The sequence below is a fragment of the Prosopis cineraria genome, unplaced genomic scaffold, assembly GCF_029017545.1.
Source record: "Prosopis cineraria cultivar Desert tree isolate PC_DT_omini unplaced genomic scaffold, ASM2901754v1 PC9, whole genome shotgun sequence".
Lineage (NCBI taxonomy): Eukaryota > Viridiplantae > Streptophyta > Magnoliopsida > Fabales > Fabaceae > Prosopis > Prosopis cineraria.
This window is the reverse complement of record NW_026555340.1, coordinates 28,002,094-28,021,085: the sequence shown is the minus strand read 5'-3', so window position 1 is coordinate 28,021,085 and position 18,992 is coordinate 28,002,094. Positions and strand designations below refer to the sequence as shown.

The following is an 18,992-nucleotide window of genomic DNA, read 5'->3' as shown; positions in this document are numbered from 1 at the left end:
AATTAAGTAAGAAATTATATTTCTTGAGCTGATAAACTATATTATATTTTATGCTATTTTTTAAAAAGTAAGGCAAGCATGAATATTTTGGCATAGTAATGATACTGTAATTTATATGCACTTGATAAAAAATATATTTGGTAAAAAAATTGTTAATATTTGTAAGAGAGTGAAAAAAATAAATGTGGGCTATCGTTAAGAAATGTTTGTTAGTACCGAAGAAGTGACTAGTGAGACATTATTATTATTATTATTATTATTATTATTATTTATGAAAAGATGGACTAATGAAAAGTGATTCGTCTACACTACGAAAGTTTGCAATAATTCTAAAATGATTGACCCATTGGGGAGTAAAGAGTTTTGAGTCCTAAGAAACATTAAATGAAATAGAAGCAAAATAGTTGGCAAACATATAAATATCTTGCTTCAGTGAAAGAAAAGAGTGATGATTCAGAATAATGCAATGAAATAACTTCCATATATAATAATCCCTCCATTTTAAATTATAAGACACTTTGAGTAGATTAAGGTTTCATTAAATGTACTAATTTTAATATTTTTTTCTCTCTCTGTAATTAATTTTTATCTCCTCTCCTTTAAATATATTAAATGATAGATATTTTTAAAAATTTATATTTTTATTTTGAAAATATAATATTGTTAAGTGTATTTAATAAGTTTATTAATATGTAAGATTTTATCTAAAAATATCTTATAATTTAAAACGGATAGAGTATTTAAATGTAAGATGGTATTGATTGAAGGCTCCATTTAAAGATACTTCTTTGATTCATGTTAGCACATCTTAAAAGCAACGAAGATTAAAGCAATTTGGCTCAATGCAATTAGATTGTTTCTATAGAAAGCTTCATAAGAACATAAAGCAAGACAATAAGTGTTACAACCCTATTTGATTTTTTTTTTTTTTGGTCCTTATACTCTAAAGTAGGCAAGGATTTGTCAAAGGAGGTGAGAATTTGTCAAAGGAAATCTATTCCACATCATTATAAAATCACAAACTTTTGAAGCATTATTATCCTTTTTGTCCAAAGCAAACCTCCAAAAGATAAAAACACAATTGTTGAAATTCCTTAATCACTTCCCTTGGATGATGACAAATAAACAATTTTGTGAAATGCAAGATTTTTTTTTTTGCCAAACTAGATTAAGGAAGATAATAAGACTTCAGAGCTGCAAATCCAAACCATCATTAGACAACCTATTAAGAGTTGTCTGCGTTTCGAATAGTGAAGTGAGAGAAAAGGGATTTCATAATTGGAGTTTTGAATAAGAGGGTCTTTTCATTTTTCATAAGCCAAGTAGAAAAATCAGTAGCCACTATATGAAAAGAATGAATAGACAAAGCACCACACCAGATTGATTCCAATAATAGCTCCCCAAGATGGGTTAATGATTCTAATTCCACGCAACCAAGCAAGAATGAACGTGATGATGTCTAAGAATATCTCCAATTGGAAGTGCAGGGTGTAATAAGATAGGAGCACAACTCGTACAAATATCAGGCAAGGAGTTCAAGTTTGGAGGGCTTTACTTGTTCCGGCGACCAAGAATCCATACCGCCTTTTCCTCTTGTGATTCCATCATGAGGCACACTTTGCTTTAAATGGTCCTTAGACCCTTCAACCACAACAATAACTTCCTTCATCTGGAAAAGAGTCCCTTCTCTCTTCTGATCTTTCATCTGTGAAACACAGAAGAAATGAGCAAAACGGCGAGCGAGGAAGACGAAGAGGGGTGTGTTTAAGAAGCGATAGAGAGGGAAAGAGAAGGTGATATTCATAGCTGCGTTAGCGAAGCTTTCAAGGGTGTGAAAGGACGTTGTTGTTAAATGTAAGATAATTTTTCAGTACAGATGTGATCCAGAGGAACAAGCAAGGGTGAACCCCCAGATGACTTTCGTCCGGAAGTGTGAGAGCAAGCGATGCAATGACGCGACACGATGGATGCCGCCTACGCGCGAAATTCATATTTGGTTCGTGTACTGTGATAATTGATACATGCGCACTGGCTCACTACTTCTTTTTTTTTTTTTTTTTTTTTTGGGTAAAAGAGTGGCACACTGTTCATGCACTGTTAATCGGTCATCTATCTAATCATGAGAGACATATTGACGATTGATGATGGTATTAAAAATCCCTTGTAACTATAGGAGGTTTGTGTTTCTTTCTTTCTTTCTTTCTTTCTTTCTTTCTTTTTTTTTTTGAGTAATGGAAGTTTATGTTGTTAAGCAACATGGTGAAAGAATTAAAAACTGACAGTAATAACTTTAAGGTTTCTTATGCGTCCATAAGGTCTTGACCTTTTAAATAATTGAAATTAAATTTTGTAGATCTATAAATTTTGCAAACAATGGCCCTTGAATATAATTTTCCCAGGTCCGTATCAGACTCCTCTGAAGCCCAAAAGGCAAAAACAGAGGGAAACTAAAGAGGGCTTTGACTATCCTCAAGCCAATTACCACATATTAATATATACATCACCTGATAAGACCTGAAGAAGATGGTAAAGGCAAAGAGGTGGACTTCAGATCATACAGAAACGAATTTGTCTATAATCGATCAAAAATAGGAACCTGTGGTTAAAAAAAAAAAATCTATCATTTCTTCGTTTGCCTGGCCTACATCAGACCTCTATAAACTGAAGTCTGAATGAGTTATGTCCCTAAAAGATTTCAGTTTCCCAGCTCCCAGATAACAAATATTCTGCTGGATACTGTCAATATGATTCTTCCTTCTTAGTTATTTTTGTTGCTAGAAGCAGCATGCTTGGGGAAGTCTTCTTGTTTTATGATCTTGATCTGATGCTCGAGTTCAACTTCAACTACCTTCCTGATCAATAACTTGAAGTAATTAGTCTTCCAATTTCTTCTCATGCTTCTTACCTGCAATATAAGATAAAAAACTTCTAATGATTCAATTTGGCCTATGATCTCATTCTCCTAAATATCATGTCTTCAAGACTAACTTAGGAACCACATGAAAGATAGACCAATTGCTTCTTCTAGTGCTTAATACCTTTCTGAAACCAAGATCTTCGCACCGTACGGCGAATTTGACGCTCATGTCTTTCTAAGAGCTCGTCAACCGCATGCATTTGAGATAGCAGGGGTCCTGAAAATTCCACCTTCTCTCCAGAATCCTGATAAAGCAACCAAAGTAATGGATAAAATAAATGAACAGGCAAGGACAGAGCAAACTGAATAGTTTATCTCCTTACATAAGGATTTGAATCAACAAGGGGGAAATGAAGTCATGTAAACAAATTACTGCTGAAACTTGGAAGTGTGAGCAGTTTCAAGTTTCCATGTAATTACTCTGACACTAAATTGAATATCAAACTTACCATTTTACTTCTCCTGGATGCTGAATATTCTCTATGATAAAGGGCGACAGATAGCTCTTGTGAGTGGTATTCATCAGAAGCATCAAATGAGTCTGGGCGATCAAACTTGCTCCACTGGTTCAACATTGCAAGCTTAGAGATTTCACGCATGTCATGGCCCTTTGAGTTGGAGCGTCCGCCACAAAATTCCTTGTTTTCCTGGTTTCTGGAGTCAAAGTTGTTTCTTGAATGTAGTGAAGAATGTTCTGAGGAATTCAAAATATGCCCCCGTGAAATAGATCGACAATGAGATCGTCTTGAAGCATCGTCTTTTCGTCTTTTTGCCCATGCAAAGCCACTTGATGTTGAAACTTGTAACATGGGAATATCTCCGTGAGATGCATTTTTAATATGGGAAGCATCTTCTGCTTTATCAGTCGATGGCTTTGGCGCCTCCTCATCTGTGTTGGTGTTCTCTTTGAGGATGCAGGAAGTTCTACATTTGACTGCTTGAGAATTTCGAGTTTGATTAACCAAACTCTGTAAGAAGTGATTAAGCTTAGTTAGCATGCGCATGATATCAAAACATAATGAAGCAAGAAAAAGTAGAGCAGAACAGACCTCCGCTGGGGCTAATTTACTGAATCCTGGTGGCTTTCTTGATGGTTTTCTTGTTTCAGGTCCACGAGCTCTTCTACCAATCTTTTTTCTGAAAATTCACCACAATATGTTTTCATTAAATGATCACACCTATGCAGTCTCATGAAAGAAATCGTGCAAATCAAGATTTTGACTAATGGATCCCATTCTGTCAGAAGTCTTTCACCGCAACTTCTCAAATCCAGAAAATGCATATTTCAACAAACCAAGCCCTTCCCCAAGTTGAAATGAAACTTAAGAACATGTTAGTCTCCCTTGTAACTGGAATTACTCCTCTAATAAGTTCATGTTATTTTCGTGAGTACAAACATGAATCTGTTTTCTGATAGTTCAGCACAATATGCTTTCATGAAGAGACCATGCATAAATAAAACTAAGGAAATGGAAATTTTACAAATCAAGATGCATTCAATTCTTCTGAAATGTTCGTGACAACATTTTAAATTCACATTTCAAACCAAAAAGCTGCCTTCCCAACGAGAACTAAAAACGCAGAATATATCTGTCTCCCCTAAAAATTAATATCAAAATTCTCTTCATTTCAAAAAGCCAGAACTGATATATAATTCTAACGCCATAAACTATGATCAGTTTTATTAAAATGCAACTCAAGCATGGTGATAGATTCAACCCAATGAAATGCATTAGCAGAAATTTTTTGGGATTGAAATACCATATAAATGGGAATTCAGAGCTAGAGACACCTGTGTACATGATGTGACACTCTAAATTTTCCTTTTCCTATGATTGTGCTCAGAACATACATTGAAGACGAGAGCTCACCTTCTTGACTCCTCCCAGAGTTTTGCATCAATCTCCTTGCTAGGCGAGTATACAGGCAAGCTTGATGGATCACATGCATATGGCTTTGTCTTGAAATACTGGAAGTGACAATGCATCAGAAGTTTAGGAGAGTATGAACTCATATTTCTATTATTCAGCATAAAATTTGTGTATGCATGATAAATGAATTAGTACAACAGATACGATAACTCATAATGCAAAGAGTGTCAACAAATTTAAATTGGAAAAGGCATAGAAGATTCTGTACTTTGCAATAAGCATGATATCAATACAGTAAGATTTTCATGCAGATTGAGAATCTCATATTAATCACTTGAGGGAAAAAAAAAACACCGTTCAAGAATTTCCAACAATTTGCATTTAACGGTGATGTATTAACCTACCTCTGATGAAAGAGCACATGAAGCAGTGCCACGCTTGTATGATTCTATGGAAAGAAGGGTTTGCAGAAGATTCACAGTGGTCACAGGAAAATCTTTAAAGGTCTCTTGGAGGCAACTATTGTATGTCTGCTGCGGCCTGAACAAAGTTGCATGAGGAAGCTTGGTCTTTTTCCAGTATTCATCAGGTGGGGAGCCACAAAGTTTGAAAATTTTGTGCAATTGCTCCACCTGCATCCATACCAAATACGAATCCAAATAAGTTTTAAAAGAAAGGCTGAAACACAACGTCAGAGAAGCCATTTGTAATTGATCCATTTATTAACCATAAGCATTAACATCCATGTGAGCTTAAAGAAGTGATTTTGATATTAAATCATTGGGCCTTGAATATACAACCAAGCATGCCATTCTTTACGTTCTAAAGTTTCATTCCATGTTCTATTATATCCATATCATTACATAAGATTGGTACCTAGTTATAAGCAACTGAATAAGCAAGCATCAATCTAGAATGGTCCTATGGAAAGATTCCCATGAAGCTTCAAGCTATAGATCAAGATATTGAAATATGTATGAATAGCATTCTCTAAGGGATTTGTGCTCTGTAATTTATGAAGGAAAAAATAAAGTAAAAAATTTTAATAGATCGTTACCTCTGTTCTCCCCTGAAGAATTGGTTTTCTAACTAGAAGTTCTGCAAATACACAGCCAATGCTCCATAGATCTACAGAAGGACCATAATCTGTTGAGCCCAGCAAAAGTTCAGGAGGACGGTACCACAAAGTGACAACACGACTGGTGAGGGGCTGCTTGTTCCCAGAAACAGAGAATTTTGCCAATCCAAAATCAGCAACCTTTAGTATCCCTTCATTGTTCACCAGAAGATTTGATCCTTTGATATCTCGATGCATTACACCACGTGAATGACAATGATCAAGTCCAGACAACAGCTGTTTCATGTAGCACTTAATCTGTGCAACAAAATGACCACATCTATTATCTCCGAAAAAGGAAATTCTATTACCAACAAAAATAAACACGTCCATTAGACAAAGCATTGCATAAGAACAATGTTATTCCCTTTGTTTGTCTGATATGTTTGAGTTATGATACCCTCCTTTTTTTCTTTTAGCACTGGCTAACATTGAACTACACCACTATGGTCACAAAAGGCACTTGATTCTTTGCTACTACATCAGAAAGAAGAAAACATGCAGTAGTATAGTAACCAAATCTTCTATTCTATCTTTATTTTTTTATTTGGTCTCCGAACACCTTGAGATTCTCAAGTAGTTTTCACATTAGAAAAGCATACCTGTGATTCACTAAATTTGATATCAGGACTGGACAGGAGCCCTGTGATATCATGTTCCATGTACTCGAATACAAGGTATATGCTAGATGACAATTTGGAAGTAATCAAACCCTCCAATTTTATGATGTTTGGATGATCAAGCCTTCTCAGAATCATTATTTCTCGTGCCATAAACCTCACACTTTCCGGTTCAAAAATGTCAAACCGCACCTTCTTCAGTGCTACTATCTTCCCTGTCTCAAGTTCCTTCGCTCGGAACACACTGCTGTATGTACCCTGCCCAATCTGTTCATGCAGTTTGCATACAAAAACTATCAGAATCATGAATAGGAGTAGAAAAGCCAGAGATTTATACACAATTTAGATTAGAAGACCAATCAAGTACTGCATCAAAAAATAAAATCAAAATAGTATTTAATAACGAAAAATTCAAATATTCATCCTTCGTGTTTGCATAAGGCAACAGTTTCTTGTGGAAATGTGGAGTGAAAATGTTTCTTTCGATGTCAAAAGCTAAAACAGAAAAGCCAATGATAGGAAATCAGGAATCTATCTACTGCACAATTGCACAGGAACTGCCGAACTTTACCAGGAAATAGCAGAGGCTATTGGAAAAAGAAAAGATTCACTCAAGCAAAGCTTGTTAAGTTTAATCTTGACGATCATCGGATACAGGAACTCGGGGATACAGTTTCACCAATGAAGTACAGATTCTTAAACAATGGAATCATTTCATTACCCGCAAGCATCCCGCACGCAGCACACTTCAAATTTTATTTCGTTTCGGAGGGACACTCCGTATAGCATATGAGTTCAGTGTGTACAATGTGCATATTAATTTTTTCACTTCGTAATGCAATCACAATGCAGTTTCAGTGGTAGGACATGCATAACAACCTTCTCGAGCTTCTCAAACGCATCAGCTCGGAGGGGGACCCAACCGTGAATGGCTTCGCTGGCGACGGCAGTAAGCCACGCAGGCCAACCGGCTGCGACTTGCTCTCCCTCCACATACTTTTGCAGATTCCCCAATCTGAAACTCAAAGACTCATCACATACCCATTTTGAACTCTCTCTGTCAGACTCGCCCACTGACTCACTCTTCTTCTTCTTCTTCTTCTTCTTCTTACCATCCAAGTCCCCCAAGCTCCTTTCCGAATGTCCCAAGCTCGCATTGCCCGGAAACAGATCGGAGTGATCGACCGCCGGCGTCACCGACACCGTCTGCCTCGAATTGACACAACCCATCCAGATACTTCAAGGGGTCATTTGGAGATCGCAGGGCAAGAAAAAGAGACAGCGAGGAAATGGGATTTTGTATAATAAAACCATCATTGCTTTCTTTCTTTGTTTCTTTCTCTCGCTTTCTCAACTTTCCCTTCACCCAATGCGGCAATCGCGGGAGACTGCTGGTGCGGGATATTAATGAGTCTCGCAAGAACAGAACAGCGAAATCAACGGAAAGATAATAACGAGATTTTGGCTCGCGAACTTTAATCTCCCTGCCTTTACTTTGTAAAATGCATGTCACGCCATTGCTATGTGTTAAGGAGGGAAACTGCATGGCAATGGGCTTCGCCCCGGGCACGTGAAGTTGTGTGATATATCATATAATCGGTGTCTGCTTCCTCACTTCGAGTGGTTTTTCAACTTCGTCCTGCTCAAGGTATTTTAGACAAAATTATATATCTGAATAAAATTTATTAAATATATTTTATAAATTTTATTTTTTAAAAAAATAATAAAATATTTAAAAATGTCTTTAATTTTATACTCCATTTTAAAAATATTAAAAAGCACATATAATAGCAAAAAAATATTTATAAAAATATTTATAAAATTTTATTTTTATTAAAGTGTCTTATATTTTATAATATTAAATTTTTTTCTTCATGACAAATAATATGTAAGAAAATTTTGGAATTGAGAATAAATATATATATATATAATTTTTTAGTCCCTATTTTTACTCAATTCAAATTTTGAACTTCACTTATAATAACAGCTTGATTTTATAATTTGTTTACTCAAAATAATTCAGTTTTTTAACTCGACACTCTCTAAAATTTTTTAACCACTTAACTTAATACATTATAAAAATTAAGTTGTAATGATTTAAAATTTAAAAATTAAATAGATGAAAATTAAATTTGAGAACTAATGCATATGTCTATAGAGAGAGAGAGTATGAATTTAAAATTATTGACATGAGAAACCGTGCATGACTTGTCTTTGGATTTAAAATTTGAAGATGCTTTCTTTTTTTAAAAAAAAAAAATGAAGATGCTTGTGTGAAGTTCATAGAGAAATGAGAAAGGGAAAGGGGAAAGGGGAAAAATTGGAGTAGAGTAGAGAGTAGGGAAAAAAGAAAAAGAGATAAAGAAACCAAAAAAAAACAAAAACAAAACAAAACAAGAGAAGGCAGAAACGGTGAAAGCTGCATAGTGGTGCAGTGTTTACACTTTACAGTGTCTGCGTCTGACATCGTTACTTTTACTTTGGGGTCAATGATGGCCCACGCATGATGATTGGGTCCAATTGTGAGGGGACTGAAGAATGATGAAATACATTTTGGAGTTGTTGAATTGACTACCCGTAGAGCTTTCTCTTCCGTAAAGAGGACGCTTCGGGCAGCAGACTGACTGGGTATTCAATGAAATGCCTACTCATTAAGCTTCCCTCTCACTCCATTCGTCTCGGATCCAATCCAATTTTGGGCCACTGCTGGTGATTTGGATGGATTGAAGTTATTGGAATCGAGCTCAATTCAAATTAAATTTATTTAAATTAATTTAAAATATTTTACCTTTTTAAAAACACATATAATTAAATTTGGTGTTATTTTTTTTAGCCTAATTTTAGCTGAGTTGTTGAGTTTGGTCAAAATTATCAATCTATATACACATAAAGCAGAAAATTCTTATGGTCAAATTTATTCGAGTTAGGATTAAAGTATCATACATTCTTAAGAAAGCTCATATAACTAAACCTATCCATAACTTTTTTTTGAACAAGTTTTGCTTGACTTGTAAGGCTTAATCTGAATTATTGACTCTAATTTTGGCAAACTCATTCAACCAATAAATTGTTAATTTAATACTATCTTAGCTAATGTAACAAAATATTTTGTTTATAATTAATTTTATCACCATTTAATTATAATTTGATCATTAATTTTAAATCAGTCAATGTTTTAACTGATTTAATGATATTTTGGTTTTCAATATACTCTCTCACCTTTGTTTTATTTATAACATCAAGGACTCGCGATTTGCGTCTTAAATTCCAACACCTGATCACTTGACAATGACCAGAAAGTAAACCCGATAATAAATACTTGTATGGAAATTTAGTAATGATGAAACACGTTGTATTATAAATGAGTTTTATTGTAAGTGTACATTTCCTCAGGATTTGTTGAGCTCCGTTTGGAATGATAAACTGAAAAATAAAAATTATACTTAAAATTGAACTAAAAAATATCAATGGAAGATTCCCTCCTCCTCCCCCACCAATAGAAGCCATAATTGCTGCTTCTCAGATCTAACCATGGCGTATCGGAGACCATGAGGGCACTTGATTGTAATGATGCCCAAAAAGATACAAGCATCAATCCCACATCGATCCCACACTTGATTAAATAATATAATAAATTAATAAGATCTGGGATAAAATTCGGTGATCCATGCCCTGTGTTTCGAGAATGTTATATTTCTTTATGCACGACATAATAATCATCCGTTCGTGAATCAATATTTCATTTATTCTAATTGATTCATTGATATAATTTTAATTAATATATTATAATTATTTATTATTTATATTTGAAGCAATGCAAAATATAATTAATTAACGAGAGGTTTTATGTTATTCAAATATGCGTCAGTAGTTGAGGAAAGGTTTTGATTTCTTCTCCATTGCTGCCGCTTTCTTTCTAAGTTCAGTTTTGCGCTGTGCAAATTAAATCACATGTTTCAGATTTCATAGTTCCTTTTTTTTTTTCGTCGTTACTAATCGTTATTTTTAAAAAATGTATATATAGTTAGAAGATTAAGGGCATGTTTGTTTTTAATTTTTTTAAAAAAAATTTGTTTTTGAAAAAAAAAATTGAAAAACCTGTTTATTATCAATTCAATTATTTCTAAAACTGTCTTTTTTAAAACAAAAAATAGAAACATTCCTAAATTGTTTTCAATTTATTTTTCTTATTTTTAAAATACACTACATTTGATTATTGAAAATTATAGTTGTCTTAACTAATTTCTATCATAAATCACCATTATTAATATCCTATAATCATTACTATCAGTTTATCTTTTTCATTCGAAAAGTTATTTTAAATTAACATAATCAAACAAGTTTTTATTTTGTTTTGTTTTGAAAAATAATTTTAAAAATTATATTGCAAAATAGTATTCAAACAAATGAAAAAGAAACTAAACAATCCTAATTTTCTTGGGTTTGTATTTGTTATAAAATTTTATGTAATGGCACTGCCATTTCAATAGGAGCAGAAAATTAAAAATCGACAGAGAAAGCAAGAAAGTTGTTTTGTTTTGTTTCAAGGGACAAAAATGCTACCAGTTAGAGTCACTAACTTCTGTATTTTTTGTCGCAACTCATGTCAACCTGAGTCAGTCACTTTTTTATTTTATTTCAAGTGATTCTGTTAGAAAATGTTAGGTTATGAGAGACAATACTAAGAATGAGACGTATTAGTGTTTGGTTTTAGTTTTTATAATTGTTATCTATTTTAAAAAAATTTAAAAAAAAACTCATTTGATTCAGAGTTTTCGATTTATTTGTTTCGAAAATGGTTCTTATTTTTTATTTTTAAAAAAAAATGAAAACATCTCAACAAATTATTTTATTTTTTTATTTTTCAAATACATTACATTTAATTATTAAAAAATATAATTAACTTGATCAATTTATATTACAAACTGCCTTCAATCATCATTATCAACATATTTTTTTAATTTCAAAATCGTTTAAAAACTATCATAACCAAACGAAATTTCATTTTGTTTTGTTTTTTAAAAAAAAATATGAAAGCTCTATTACAAAACAGTTTTTAAAAACAAAAAATAAGAATAAAAACTAAAGAAGCTTTTGATTTTTTTCCCCCCTCCATTTTAATCTTACCCTTAAAATTAAAAGGCACCACCACGTTGGATGCGCAGCAATATATAGGTAATTATGTATTTTTGGGGGAACCAGAATTGTGGATGAATTCCATAGTACCGATTTATTTTATTCACGAGTTGCATAGAGAAGAATTACATACAAGTGGGATTAATTATTCCTATATTTACTGACAACTAAACTTTGAAAAATGACAACTAAGCTCAGTTGTCATTTGACTGTGGAGTAAATAATTGTACTGAGTGAAATCTTACAATAATTCTCCCTTGAATAAATCTAGTTTGAATGCCAAAAAAAAACTCAAAGAAGAATTGCCTTCAATTAGAAATGGACCCAGCAATACTTAAATTTAAGCAAATAATTATATCAAGAAATTTACTTACAACTAATAAATAATGACTCAATAGACATTTTTCATATAGGTAACCCCCTTTCGCATTCAGTTTCTGGGCTCTCACATTGATGACACTCGCATAAAAGCTGCAACTTACTGAAATCCAAATTATCGTCACCGCCACAGGTAACAGTAAGCTCGGCAAAATTACACTTACACCGTCAACAAAAGGTGTTAACGTGAATTTCCACCAACGAGTGGCAACATGTAGGTTCCGACATTCATTAAATCTACATTTTTTCATGCTATGGCCTATCGGCTCTCAATTTATTCACTTAGTGCTACTTACATGGACATTCCTTACAAATCCATCCACATAAAATTATTCATAGATTAATCAATACTATTACGTATATATCAACCGCATTTTAACTCGTTGACAGATGATCGAGTTCTGTGAACAGGATTAGCACTCCCATCTTTTGTTACGAGAGTTTAGTCGATGTACCCATGATCATGAAGGCCAATTTCTTCAGGATTTTAGAAGTAAGAGCTGTTATATAGTTTGTCACCAGATCCATAAATTAACACTTGCAGCACTAGAGTACATCAGCCCAGCTTCGAAAAAGACAGAAGGCTATAAAGGGGGGGGGGGCCTTAAAAAAACTATCTTTACTTGAATGGAAATAACAAACCGCGAATAATCAATTCTTTGGCCCAATATCCTTCAGGGCACAAATCTGCTCCTCCCCCATTGCAGACATGACAGTAACAACAAGGTCCTTGCCCTCAGCAAATCCATCCTTTATCTGCAGAGCAGGATACATGATATAACCATTAGGGGGGAACAATTAAAAAACGAAAAATATATATGACGCGCCAGTATTTTCAAATTTTACGAAGAAACCGGCTTACAGTTACAGACCGTATATAAAAGAAGGGCGAGAAGGGGAAAAAAATAGGGCAACTAGGCTGAATTTCACAGAACCTGTGCGAGCAGATTTTCATCTGTAGGAAGCCTCAGGTCATCCTTGGTGTTCCCATTTTCAGTCAGCAGACTGACCTATAACATCATTTAACAGCAGAAGCCGAAAGCACATTCAGAAAACAAGCACTATAGTTGTGCAACTCAAGAACTGCTAGCAGAAATATCAACTTACAAATCCATCCTCAGAAATGTCAATCAGCTGGTAGTCAGTACGATTTACATGGGGAACCTGAAAAGGAAGATTATTATTATTATTATATAGAAGACAATCTTGTTAAATTAACAAGGTAGAATTGAGAAAATAAAACAATTTTATGTCCGTACATCACAGTTGTGGGAAGAGGGCACAATATCTTCCAGCTTCTTGGCAGTGAAAATATCAATCCCAACAAAGTGGCACTTAGCATGACCATGCTTACCAGTCTTAGAAGTCGATACTTCAACAACCTGCCACAAAGAATAAATTGAATCTATGGAGCAAAGACTTCCATTTAAACATCTATATACAGCAAAACACAACCCCAGAAGCAATGTGCCGTGTCAAGAAATTAAGGCATAAACACCTAGGTACCCCCGAACTCAAACAAGCAGCAGTGCTCAGGAAGTAAAATAACAGAGTTAGATACTCAGCTTTTAGAAATTAAAAGAAAAATGCATTGCATAACCACTTCAAATTACTTGGATAGTGGCAATAACTTTGCTATATGTGGGAGCAATAAATTGATGCATGAATCTTCAAGGAAAAATAAAATCACGCATGCAAATAGAAAGAAATGGAACCCGCCTTTTTGTTGGCTGTATGTCCTTGCAAATATAATCGTACTATTTAAGACGCTAGATTTTTAAAAGAAAAAAAAGGCTCCAGTCCACGGGGCAGCAGATTCCACTTCACATGAGAAGCAGGGCATCACCACCGCTAAATAAAAGAATTTATCAGAGAACAAATCAGGAGACAAGGATAGGCGCCCAGCCTAATCTACCTCCAAATGAAATATAAGGCCTTAAATGCTAAAGGATCTAAATCTAATCTAAATTATGCATTAACTTATAAATACAAGGGATAGAATTAGGTCACATCACCCAACGCATGCTTAAAGACACCAAAAAAATACGGTGATCAGGACCAGATCAAACATCAATCAGAAAAGGAAAACAACAGTGCCTAAACCTAATGAATGTTGAAAGAACATTGCTTCCCAAAAGGAAGCGTTAAAAAAATCTAAATCAGATTATTCAAGCTTCAGAGAAGTGGATGACCAACATCAATCATAATAATAACACTCCTTCAAAAACAGCCAGTATGGATTGCTTATATTAAAATCTGCCTCTAATTAAACCGTATTTATTCCATCAGATATTTCAATGTAAAAATCCGTAACTACGTGCTTATATCAATTCTCCCCAGCAATTTCCCGAAAAAAATGGAACAAAAACAGAAAGGAAAATAAGAGATTGAAGGAGGAAGAAGAAGAAGAAAAGGACCTTGCAGGGGCGGTTCTTGATAACGATGTATCCGTTCTTGCGGATGGTACCAGCCTGCTGAGGATAAGTCTTGGAGGCTCCAGCATCAGCCTTGGACTCAAAGTGGTGCTCCTCGTCCGACATAGTTCAACTCGTTCTCTAGCTCAGTTCTCACCGATTCAACACACTGGACTGTAGAACCAGTTAAAACGGCAGAGTCGACGAATGAAGACGACGAAAATTGGAGTGCTCCACATAGATTTATATATATCTGAACCTATCTAGGGTTTCATTCTTCGTCAGGGCACAAATCGCATTTTCTTGTTGCGGGTCCAGAATCATTTCTGACCGTTAGATTTAACACTGCTCCATCGTTAGATCTCCGATTGTCGAAAGTCAACAAGCAGCCGCGTCAATTGGACGCTAGTGCCTGAGAAGCCTGGGCCCAAAAAAAGATATTCTTACTAGTGATGATAAAAGATACTGTTCAAGTAACCGAAACAATTTTTAAAATGCCCAAAAAAAAAATTTAGTTGTGGTGAGTTTTTCTTGCCTGTAGAACTTTGTATTCTTTTTAAATACATGGGTATATTATGGAATTTAATAAAACTTTAATGCCAAAACATTTTTAGTTGACTCCGTCAAATTCAAATATTGTCATAACTCCCAAAGGCTTTTTTGTATTTACATGAACTTAAATTCAAGATTTTATATTTAAACAATCATAGCTCAAGTAATGTTTTGATTGACATAAAAAGAACGTGAATAAATAAATCATTATTGGAACGAGGCTAATTCAAATGTTTTGCTAGTTCATTTGTCATGAAAGTTTTATATTAAGATTAATTGAAGATAAATTTCATCTCCAAAAAAAAAAACTGACAATATAACGCTGAAAAAAGGCACATTAAAATGAGGAGAAACTTTCATTGAAAAAGGTGCAGGGGTTTAATATTTGATTGTATCTTAAATAGGACTTCCGTAAAAAAATAATTGTGACCAATAAAAAATGATCACAAGTTAGACTAGAATTTATTGAAACTATCACTAATGTGAGGGCTATATATATTCAATATTCTCTTCTTTATTTCTTAACTAAAATTCTGCCCGTGTGTTGTATCGTATAGAGATTCATATTTGCTCAAATGATTACCAAACAATAATTTGATTTCTACAATTATCTACCATGAATGATTTAAAGAACATAAATCTTATGAGGTTGATGTTTTTGTGAAATTCGCATTCGTATATAGAAGGCGCAAAGACTAACTCTTGCAGGCACTCAAAGACTTGAACATGTTTCATGACTTAAGTTAAATGACGACGTACGAAGTCCAACGATGTGCCCGATATTGACAATTATATTTGACCAGCATAAGTTATTTATACTTACTCGAATTTTTGTGAACGTTCTAAATTGGTGACTATGTTCAACAATAATCACGTCTTGTTTGGTTTGATAGCTTTGGAAGGATCCCCGGGGGGGGGGGGAAGAGAGGATGGAGTTAGAAACAAAGAGAATATTATTATATTGAGAGTCCTACTCTCGGATCATGACAGAATTCACAGCATAGTGATTCCCAAAACTCAGCACGTCAACTTCAAAATCAGTGACCATTCCTTAGAAAGTTTATATTTTCTCTTCATTGATCTAATTCTGTCTTAGTTCTGCCCCTTTTTTCCCTGCCATGGTCCTCCCCAGAAATCACAGGCATGTGTTTATCTTCTCTGATATTTGAACTCATAATATTGAAGGTTATTGCTTCATGTAAATTTGGATTTTAACATCACTTTCTGCTATTTTTTTCATGTGGTATAGATTATTGCCTGGACAATCTGGGATCTTAAGCTTCTTGGGATTCTGCTAGAAACATAACTTCTTTCAGCGAAAGTATGGGTGAAATTGATACTAAGCCGATTGAACCAGTCCGAACTGCACTCTCCTTGTTTGAAGATAAAGGTGATCAAAAGAACTATCAGCCTACGAGGATTAAGGTAAGATCAGTTTGAAATAGAATAGGCATTTGGATTCAATGTCAGACAGACAAAATCCCTGAATTGATCCACATGAATGGGTCTGATGTCATGTTTTTTTTTTTCCCTGTCTTGTCCTTGCTTCATAGCATGATTATGAAAAGGAGATGGAGGACTTGTCTAAGGAATTGGCCAACTACAAGGTTAAATTAGAAGCAAAACACGCCGCTCATATGCAAGCACTTTTTAAGCTGGAACAGCGTCAAAAGATGACTTATGAATTGTCTACCTTACTGAAGAATTCTGATGCTGAAAGAAACAAATACATGAATGAATGTGTAGAGAGCAGAGCACGCATTGATGAACTTGAGTCCAAGGTGAAAGAGATGACTGAACAGAACTTGAAAAATGCTAACATCCATGAGCAGCTTCTGCAAGTTTTGAGTGAACTGAAGGCTACACAGAAGGAGCTTCTGAGCAGAGAAACTGAACTTGTTGAGGCAAGAGATTCAGAACTGCAAGCGCTGGAAAAGGCAGAAGAGTTAGAAAATGCTTGTCAGCTTGAGAAGTTGAAGAAGAAAGAACTGCTACACCAAGTGAATGAGCTCAATGAAGCAATTCACAGGTCAAAGCTTGCTGCCACTGAAGCAGAGAAAGAGAAGCTAGGTATGCTGTCTGATAGAGACCAAACAATTGAGTTAGCTTCAAAAGCATTTGCTCAAGCGCAAAAACAGGCGGAAGATTTGAAAAATCAATTAGAAATGCTGAAGGGTTTAGAAAATGAGCGTGCACCAAGGTCTGTACTGGTTGATGAAGCAATTGTTTCAGCAGATGAATCTGCCACGAGTGCCATTAAAGAAGACTCAAACCAGCTTCACACTGACATGGATGAGTTTCAAAAGGAGCTGCATCAGTTAAAACAAGAACATCACAATGCAAAGGAGGAAATAAAGGCCTTGAATATTATTGTCCAATCGCTCAAGGATGAGTTACAGAACGCAAAAGCAGAGGCAAACATTCTAAAGGAGAGAGACATTAAAGCACAGGTGGATAACGCTCTCCTGATGTCCCAGCTTCAAGAAGTGAGGTCAATATTCTTAAACCCAGATGACAAGAAGGACCCTATTTCAACCCCATTGAAAGAGCATAAATCCTTGGTCAGACAAGCTGAGAAGACAAAACAAGTTCAAGATTCAGAAGTAGCATTTCTGAAGAAGGAACTGGGGGCTGCAACAGCAAAGATTGGAGAGCTAAGGGCTCGTGCAGAGCAGGCTCTAAGCCGAGCTGAGTTGGCGGAGAGAGCCAAAGAAGCATTGGAGGATGCATTAAGGAGACAAAAAGAACAAAGGCATAGAAGGAAAGCTTCTGTAAATGCCATTCAGGAGGGATCAACACCTAAACAAGACACTCAATCCTCATCAGATGGGACTCCAAAAAAATATTACCCGCTGGGAAAGGTTCTCAACATGAAGTTCTAGAAGTCCTGTGTTCGTATGTTTGCTTGTTACTTTGCTGAATGGAGTGCCACAAAACTTGAGACGGAGTAGAAATGAATAGCAAACCTCCCCCCCCCCCCCCAAATAAATAATCAGTCACTTGCAATTATATAAGATGCTTTGTGTGACAGATATGAATAAAATTATACGAAGAAACCTCATAAACGTCTGAGAGTTTAGGTTTTGTGAGAGTTTTTCTCTCGACAAAGGGAAGTATGACTGTGAATGGCACTTGGGGTTTGGACTGTTCATCCATTAACCACAATCACTTCTTGATAATGATTTCGTGCCCGCTTCAGCCCATGAAGGCCAATGGGTTTTAGAGCAAGCTTACCTTCTTTTGATTTTGAGGGACAAAAACAGAGGAGCTTGGACCTTGAGAAGAGTATTGATGATGAGCATGTAGTTGAGGCCCTGTAATTTGTATTAATGGTTGTTAAAAATTATGGGAAAATAGAGTCAAGTTATAAAATTATCATTAGCGGTTTTTTTTTTTTTTTTTGCGACTATCTGGACATTTGATTCTATCGGGTCAGGTTTAATTATTGCTATGCTCGAATTGATGTAACCTTCCTAAATTTTTTTGTCCATAAAACTCAAATTCATGATCTTATTTAAAAGTATCGAGTCTTTTACACTACATAAAATCACTAACTTATTAAAATTACAGCTTAGTTTCAAATTTATAATAGTATTTTTATTCCAAGACTAGATAGTAAAAATTTAAATTTAAAATTATTAGTAAAGTGCCAGGGATTGGCAGTTAAAAGCTATTTTTTATAATCTTTGAAAATATATTTTAAAATTTTTAAAATATCATCAATCTATGCTGTAGATTGTGGAGTGTCGTTTTTTTCTCGTTTATGCTAAGAGTTAGCGTCCATTTTTTGCTTGTTTATGCTAACAAAGACTAAAATACGTGAACTTTTTTCGATAGAAAAAACGTTAATACTTGTTTATTTCCTTTTCCTGGGGGTAAGTCATCTTACTTTCATAAAGAATCTTTCCTCAGTGCATATATACAGAGAGTGATCACAACTCAAACCAAACAACTATTCCTCTCATCCTTTTTCCCCTGGAAGGCTTT

At 34.7% G+C, this 18,992-nt stretch overlaps 3 protein-coding genes across 4 annotated transcripts; 1 reads left to right on the top strand and 2 right to left on the bottom strand.

Moving 5' to 3' along the window:
* Nucleotides 1–2,334: 2,334 nt before the first annotated feature.
* LOC129319515 (protein IMPAIRED IN BABA-INDUCED STERILITY 1-like) lies at nt 2,335–8,075 on the bottom strand. The gene is made up of 9 exons (XM_054964619.1): nt 7,405–8,075; nt 6,508–6,792; nt 5,846–6,163; nt 5,193–5,420; nt 4,789–4,886; nt 3,967–4,054; nt 3,367–3,885; nt 3,039–3,162; nt 2,335–2,905 (listed from the first exon to the last, which is right to left on the bottom strand). The coding sequence occupies exons 1-9, from the start codon at nt 7,753–7,755 to the stop codon at nt 2,874–2,876; spliced, it is 2,043 nt and encodes a 680-aa protein (XP_054820594.1). The 5' UTR covers nt 7,756–8,075; the 3' UTR covers nt 2,335–2,873.
* A 4,428-nt stretch (nt 8,076–12,503) lies between these two features.
* LOC129320963 (eukaryotic translation initiation factor 5A-like) lies at nt 12,504–14,680 on the bottom strand. Its single transcript, XM_054966666.1, has 5 exons — nt 14,457–14,680; nt 13,299–13,421; nt 13,147–13,203; nt 12,975–13,049; nt 12,504–12,795 (listed from the first exon to the last, which is right to left on the bottom strand). Exons 1-5 carry the CDS (start codon nt 14,577–14,579, stop codon nt 12,691–12,693), a joined length of 483 nt encoding a protein of 160 aa, XP_054822641.1. The 5' UTR covers nt 14,580–14,680; the 3' UTR covers nt 12,504–12,690.
* A 1,249-nt stretch (nt 14,681–15,929) lies between these two features.
* Nucleotides 15,930–18,380, top strand: LOC129319279 (uncharacterized). 2 transcript variants are annotated; one of them, XM_054964290.1, is made up of 3 exons: nt 15,930–16,146; nt 16,255–16,430; nt 16,559–18,380. In XM_054964290.1, exons 2-3 carry the CDS (start codon nt 16,329–16,331, stop codon nt 17,885–17,887), a joined length of 1,431 nt encoding a protein of 476 aa, XP_054820265.1. In that variant the 5' UTR covers nt 15,930–16,146; nt 16,255–16,328; the 3' UTR covers nt 17,888–18,380. The 2 variants fall into 2 exon arrangements, with proteins under 2 accessions (XP_054820265.1, XP_054820266.1); XM_054964291.1 differs by having other exon boundaries at nt 15,930–16,430.
* Nucleotides 18,381–18,992: the final 612 nt, after the last annotated feature.

What these genes read in the sequence shown, in the direction of transcription:
- LOC129320963 (XM_054966666.1), bottom strand. Translation starts at nt 14,579, where the DNA reads ATGTCGGACGAGGAGCACCACTTTGAGTCCAAGGCTGATGCTGGAGCC. An exon ending in ACATTTCTGAGGATGGATTT is followed by an intron (nt 13,050 to 13,146) that starts GTAAGTTGATAT and finishes ATGATGTTATAG; the next exon opens with GTCAGTCTGCTGACTGAAAA. An exon ending in ATGAAAATCTGCTCGCACAG is followed by an intron (nt 12,796 to 12,974) that starts GTTCTGTGAAAT and finishes CCTGCTCTGCAG; the next exon opens with ATAAAGGATGGATTTGCTGA.
- LOC129319279 (XM_054964290.1), top strand. Translation starts at nt 16,329, where the DNA reads ATGGGTGAAATTGATACTAAGCCGATTGAACCAGTCCGAACTGCACTC. An exon ending in ATCAGCCTACGAGGATTAAG is followed by an intron (nt 16,431 to 16,558) that starts GTAAGATCAGTT and finishes CTTGCTTCATAG; the next exon opens with CATGATTATGAAAAGGAGAT.
- LOC129319515 (XM_054964619.1), bottom strand. Translation starts at nt 7,755, where the DNA reads ATGGGTTGTGTCAATTCGAGGCAGACGGTGTCGGTGACGCCGGCGGTC. An exon ending in CATGTGCTCTTTCATCAGAG is followed by an intron (nt 4,887 to 5,192) that starts GTAGGTTAATAC and finishes TGTCACTTCCAG; the next exon opens with TATTTCAAGACAAAGCCATA. An exon ending in AAGATCTTGGTTTCAGAAAG is followed by an intron (nt 2,906 to 3,038) that starts GTATTAAGCACT and finishes CTTATATTGCAG; the next exon opens with GTAAGAAGCATGAGAAGAAA.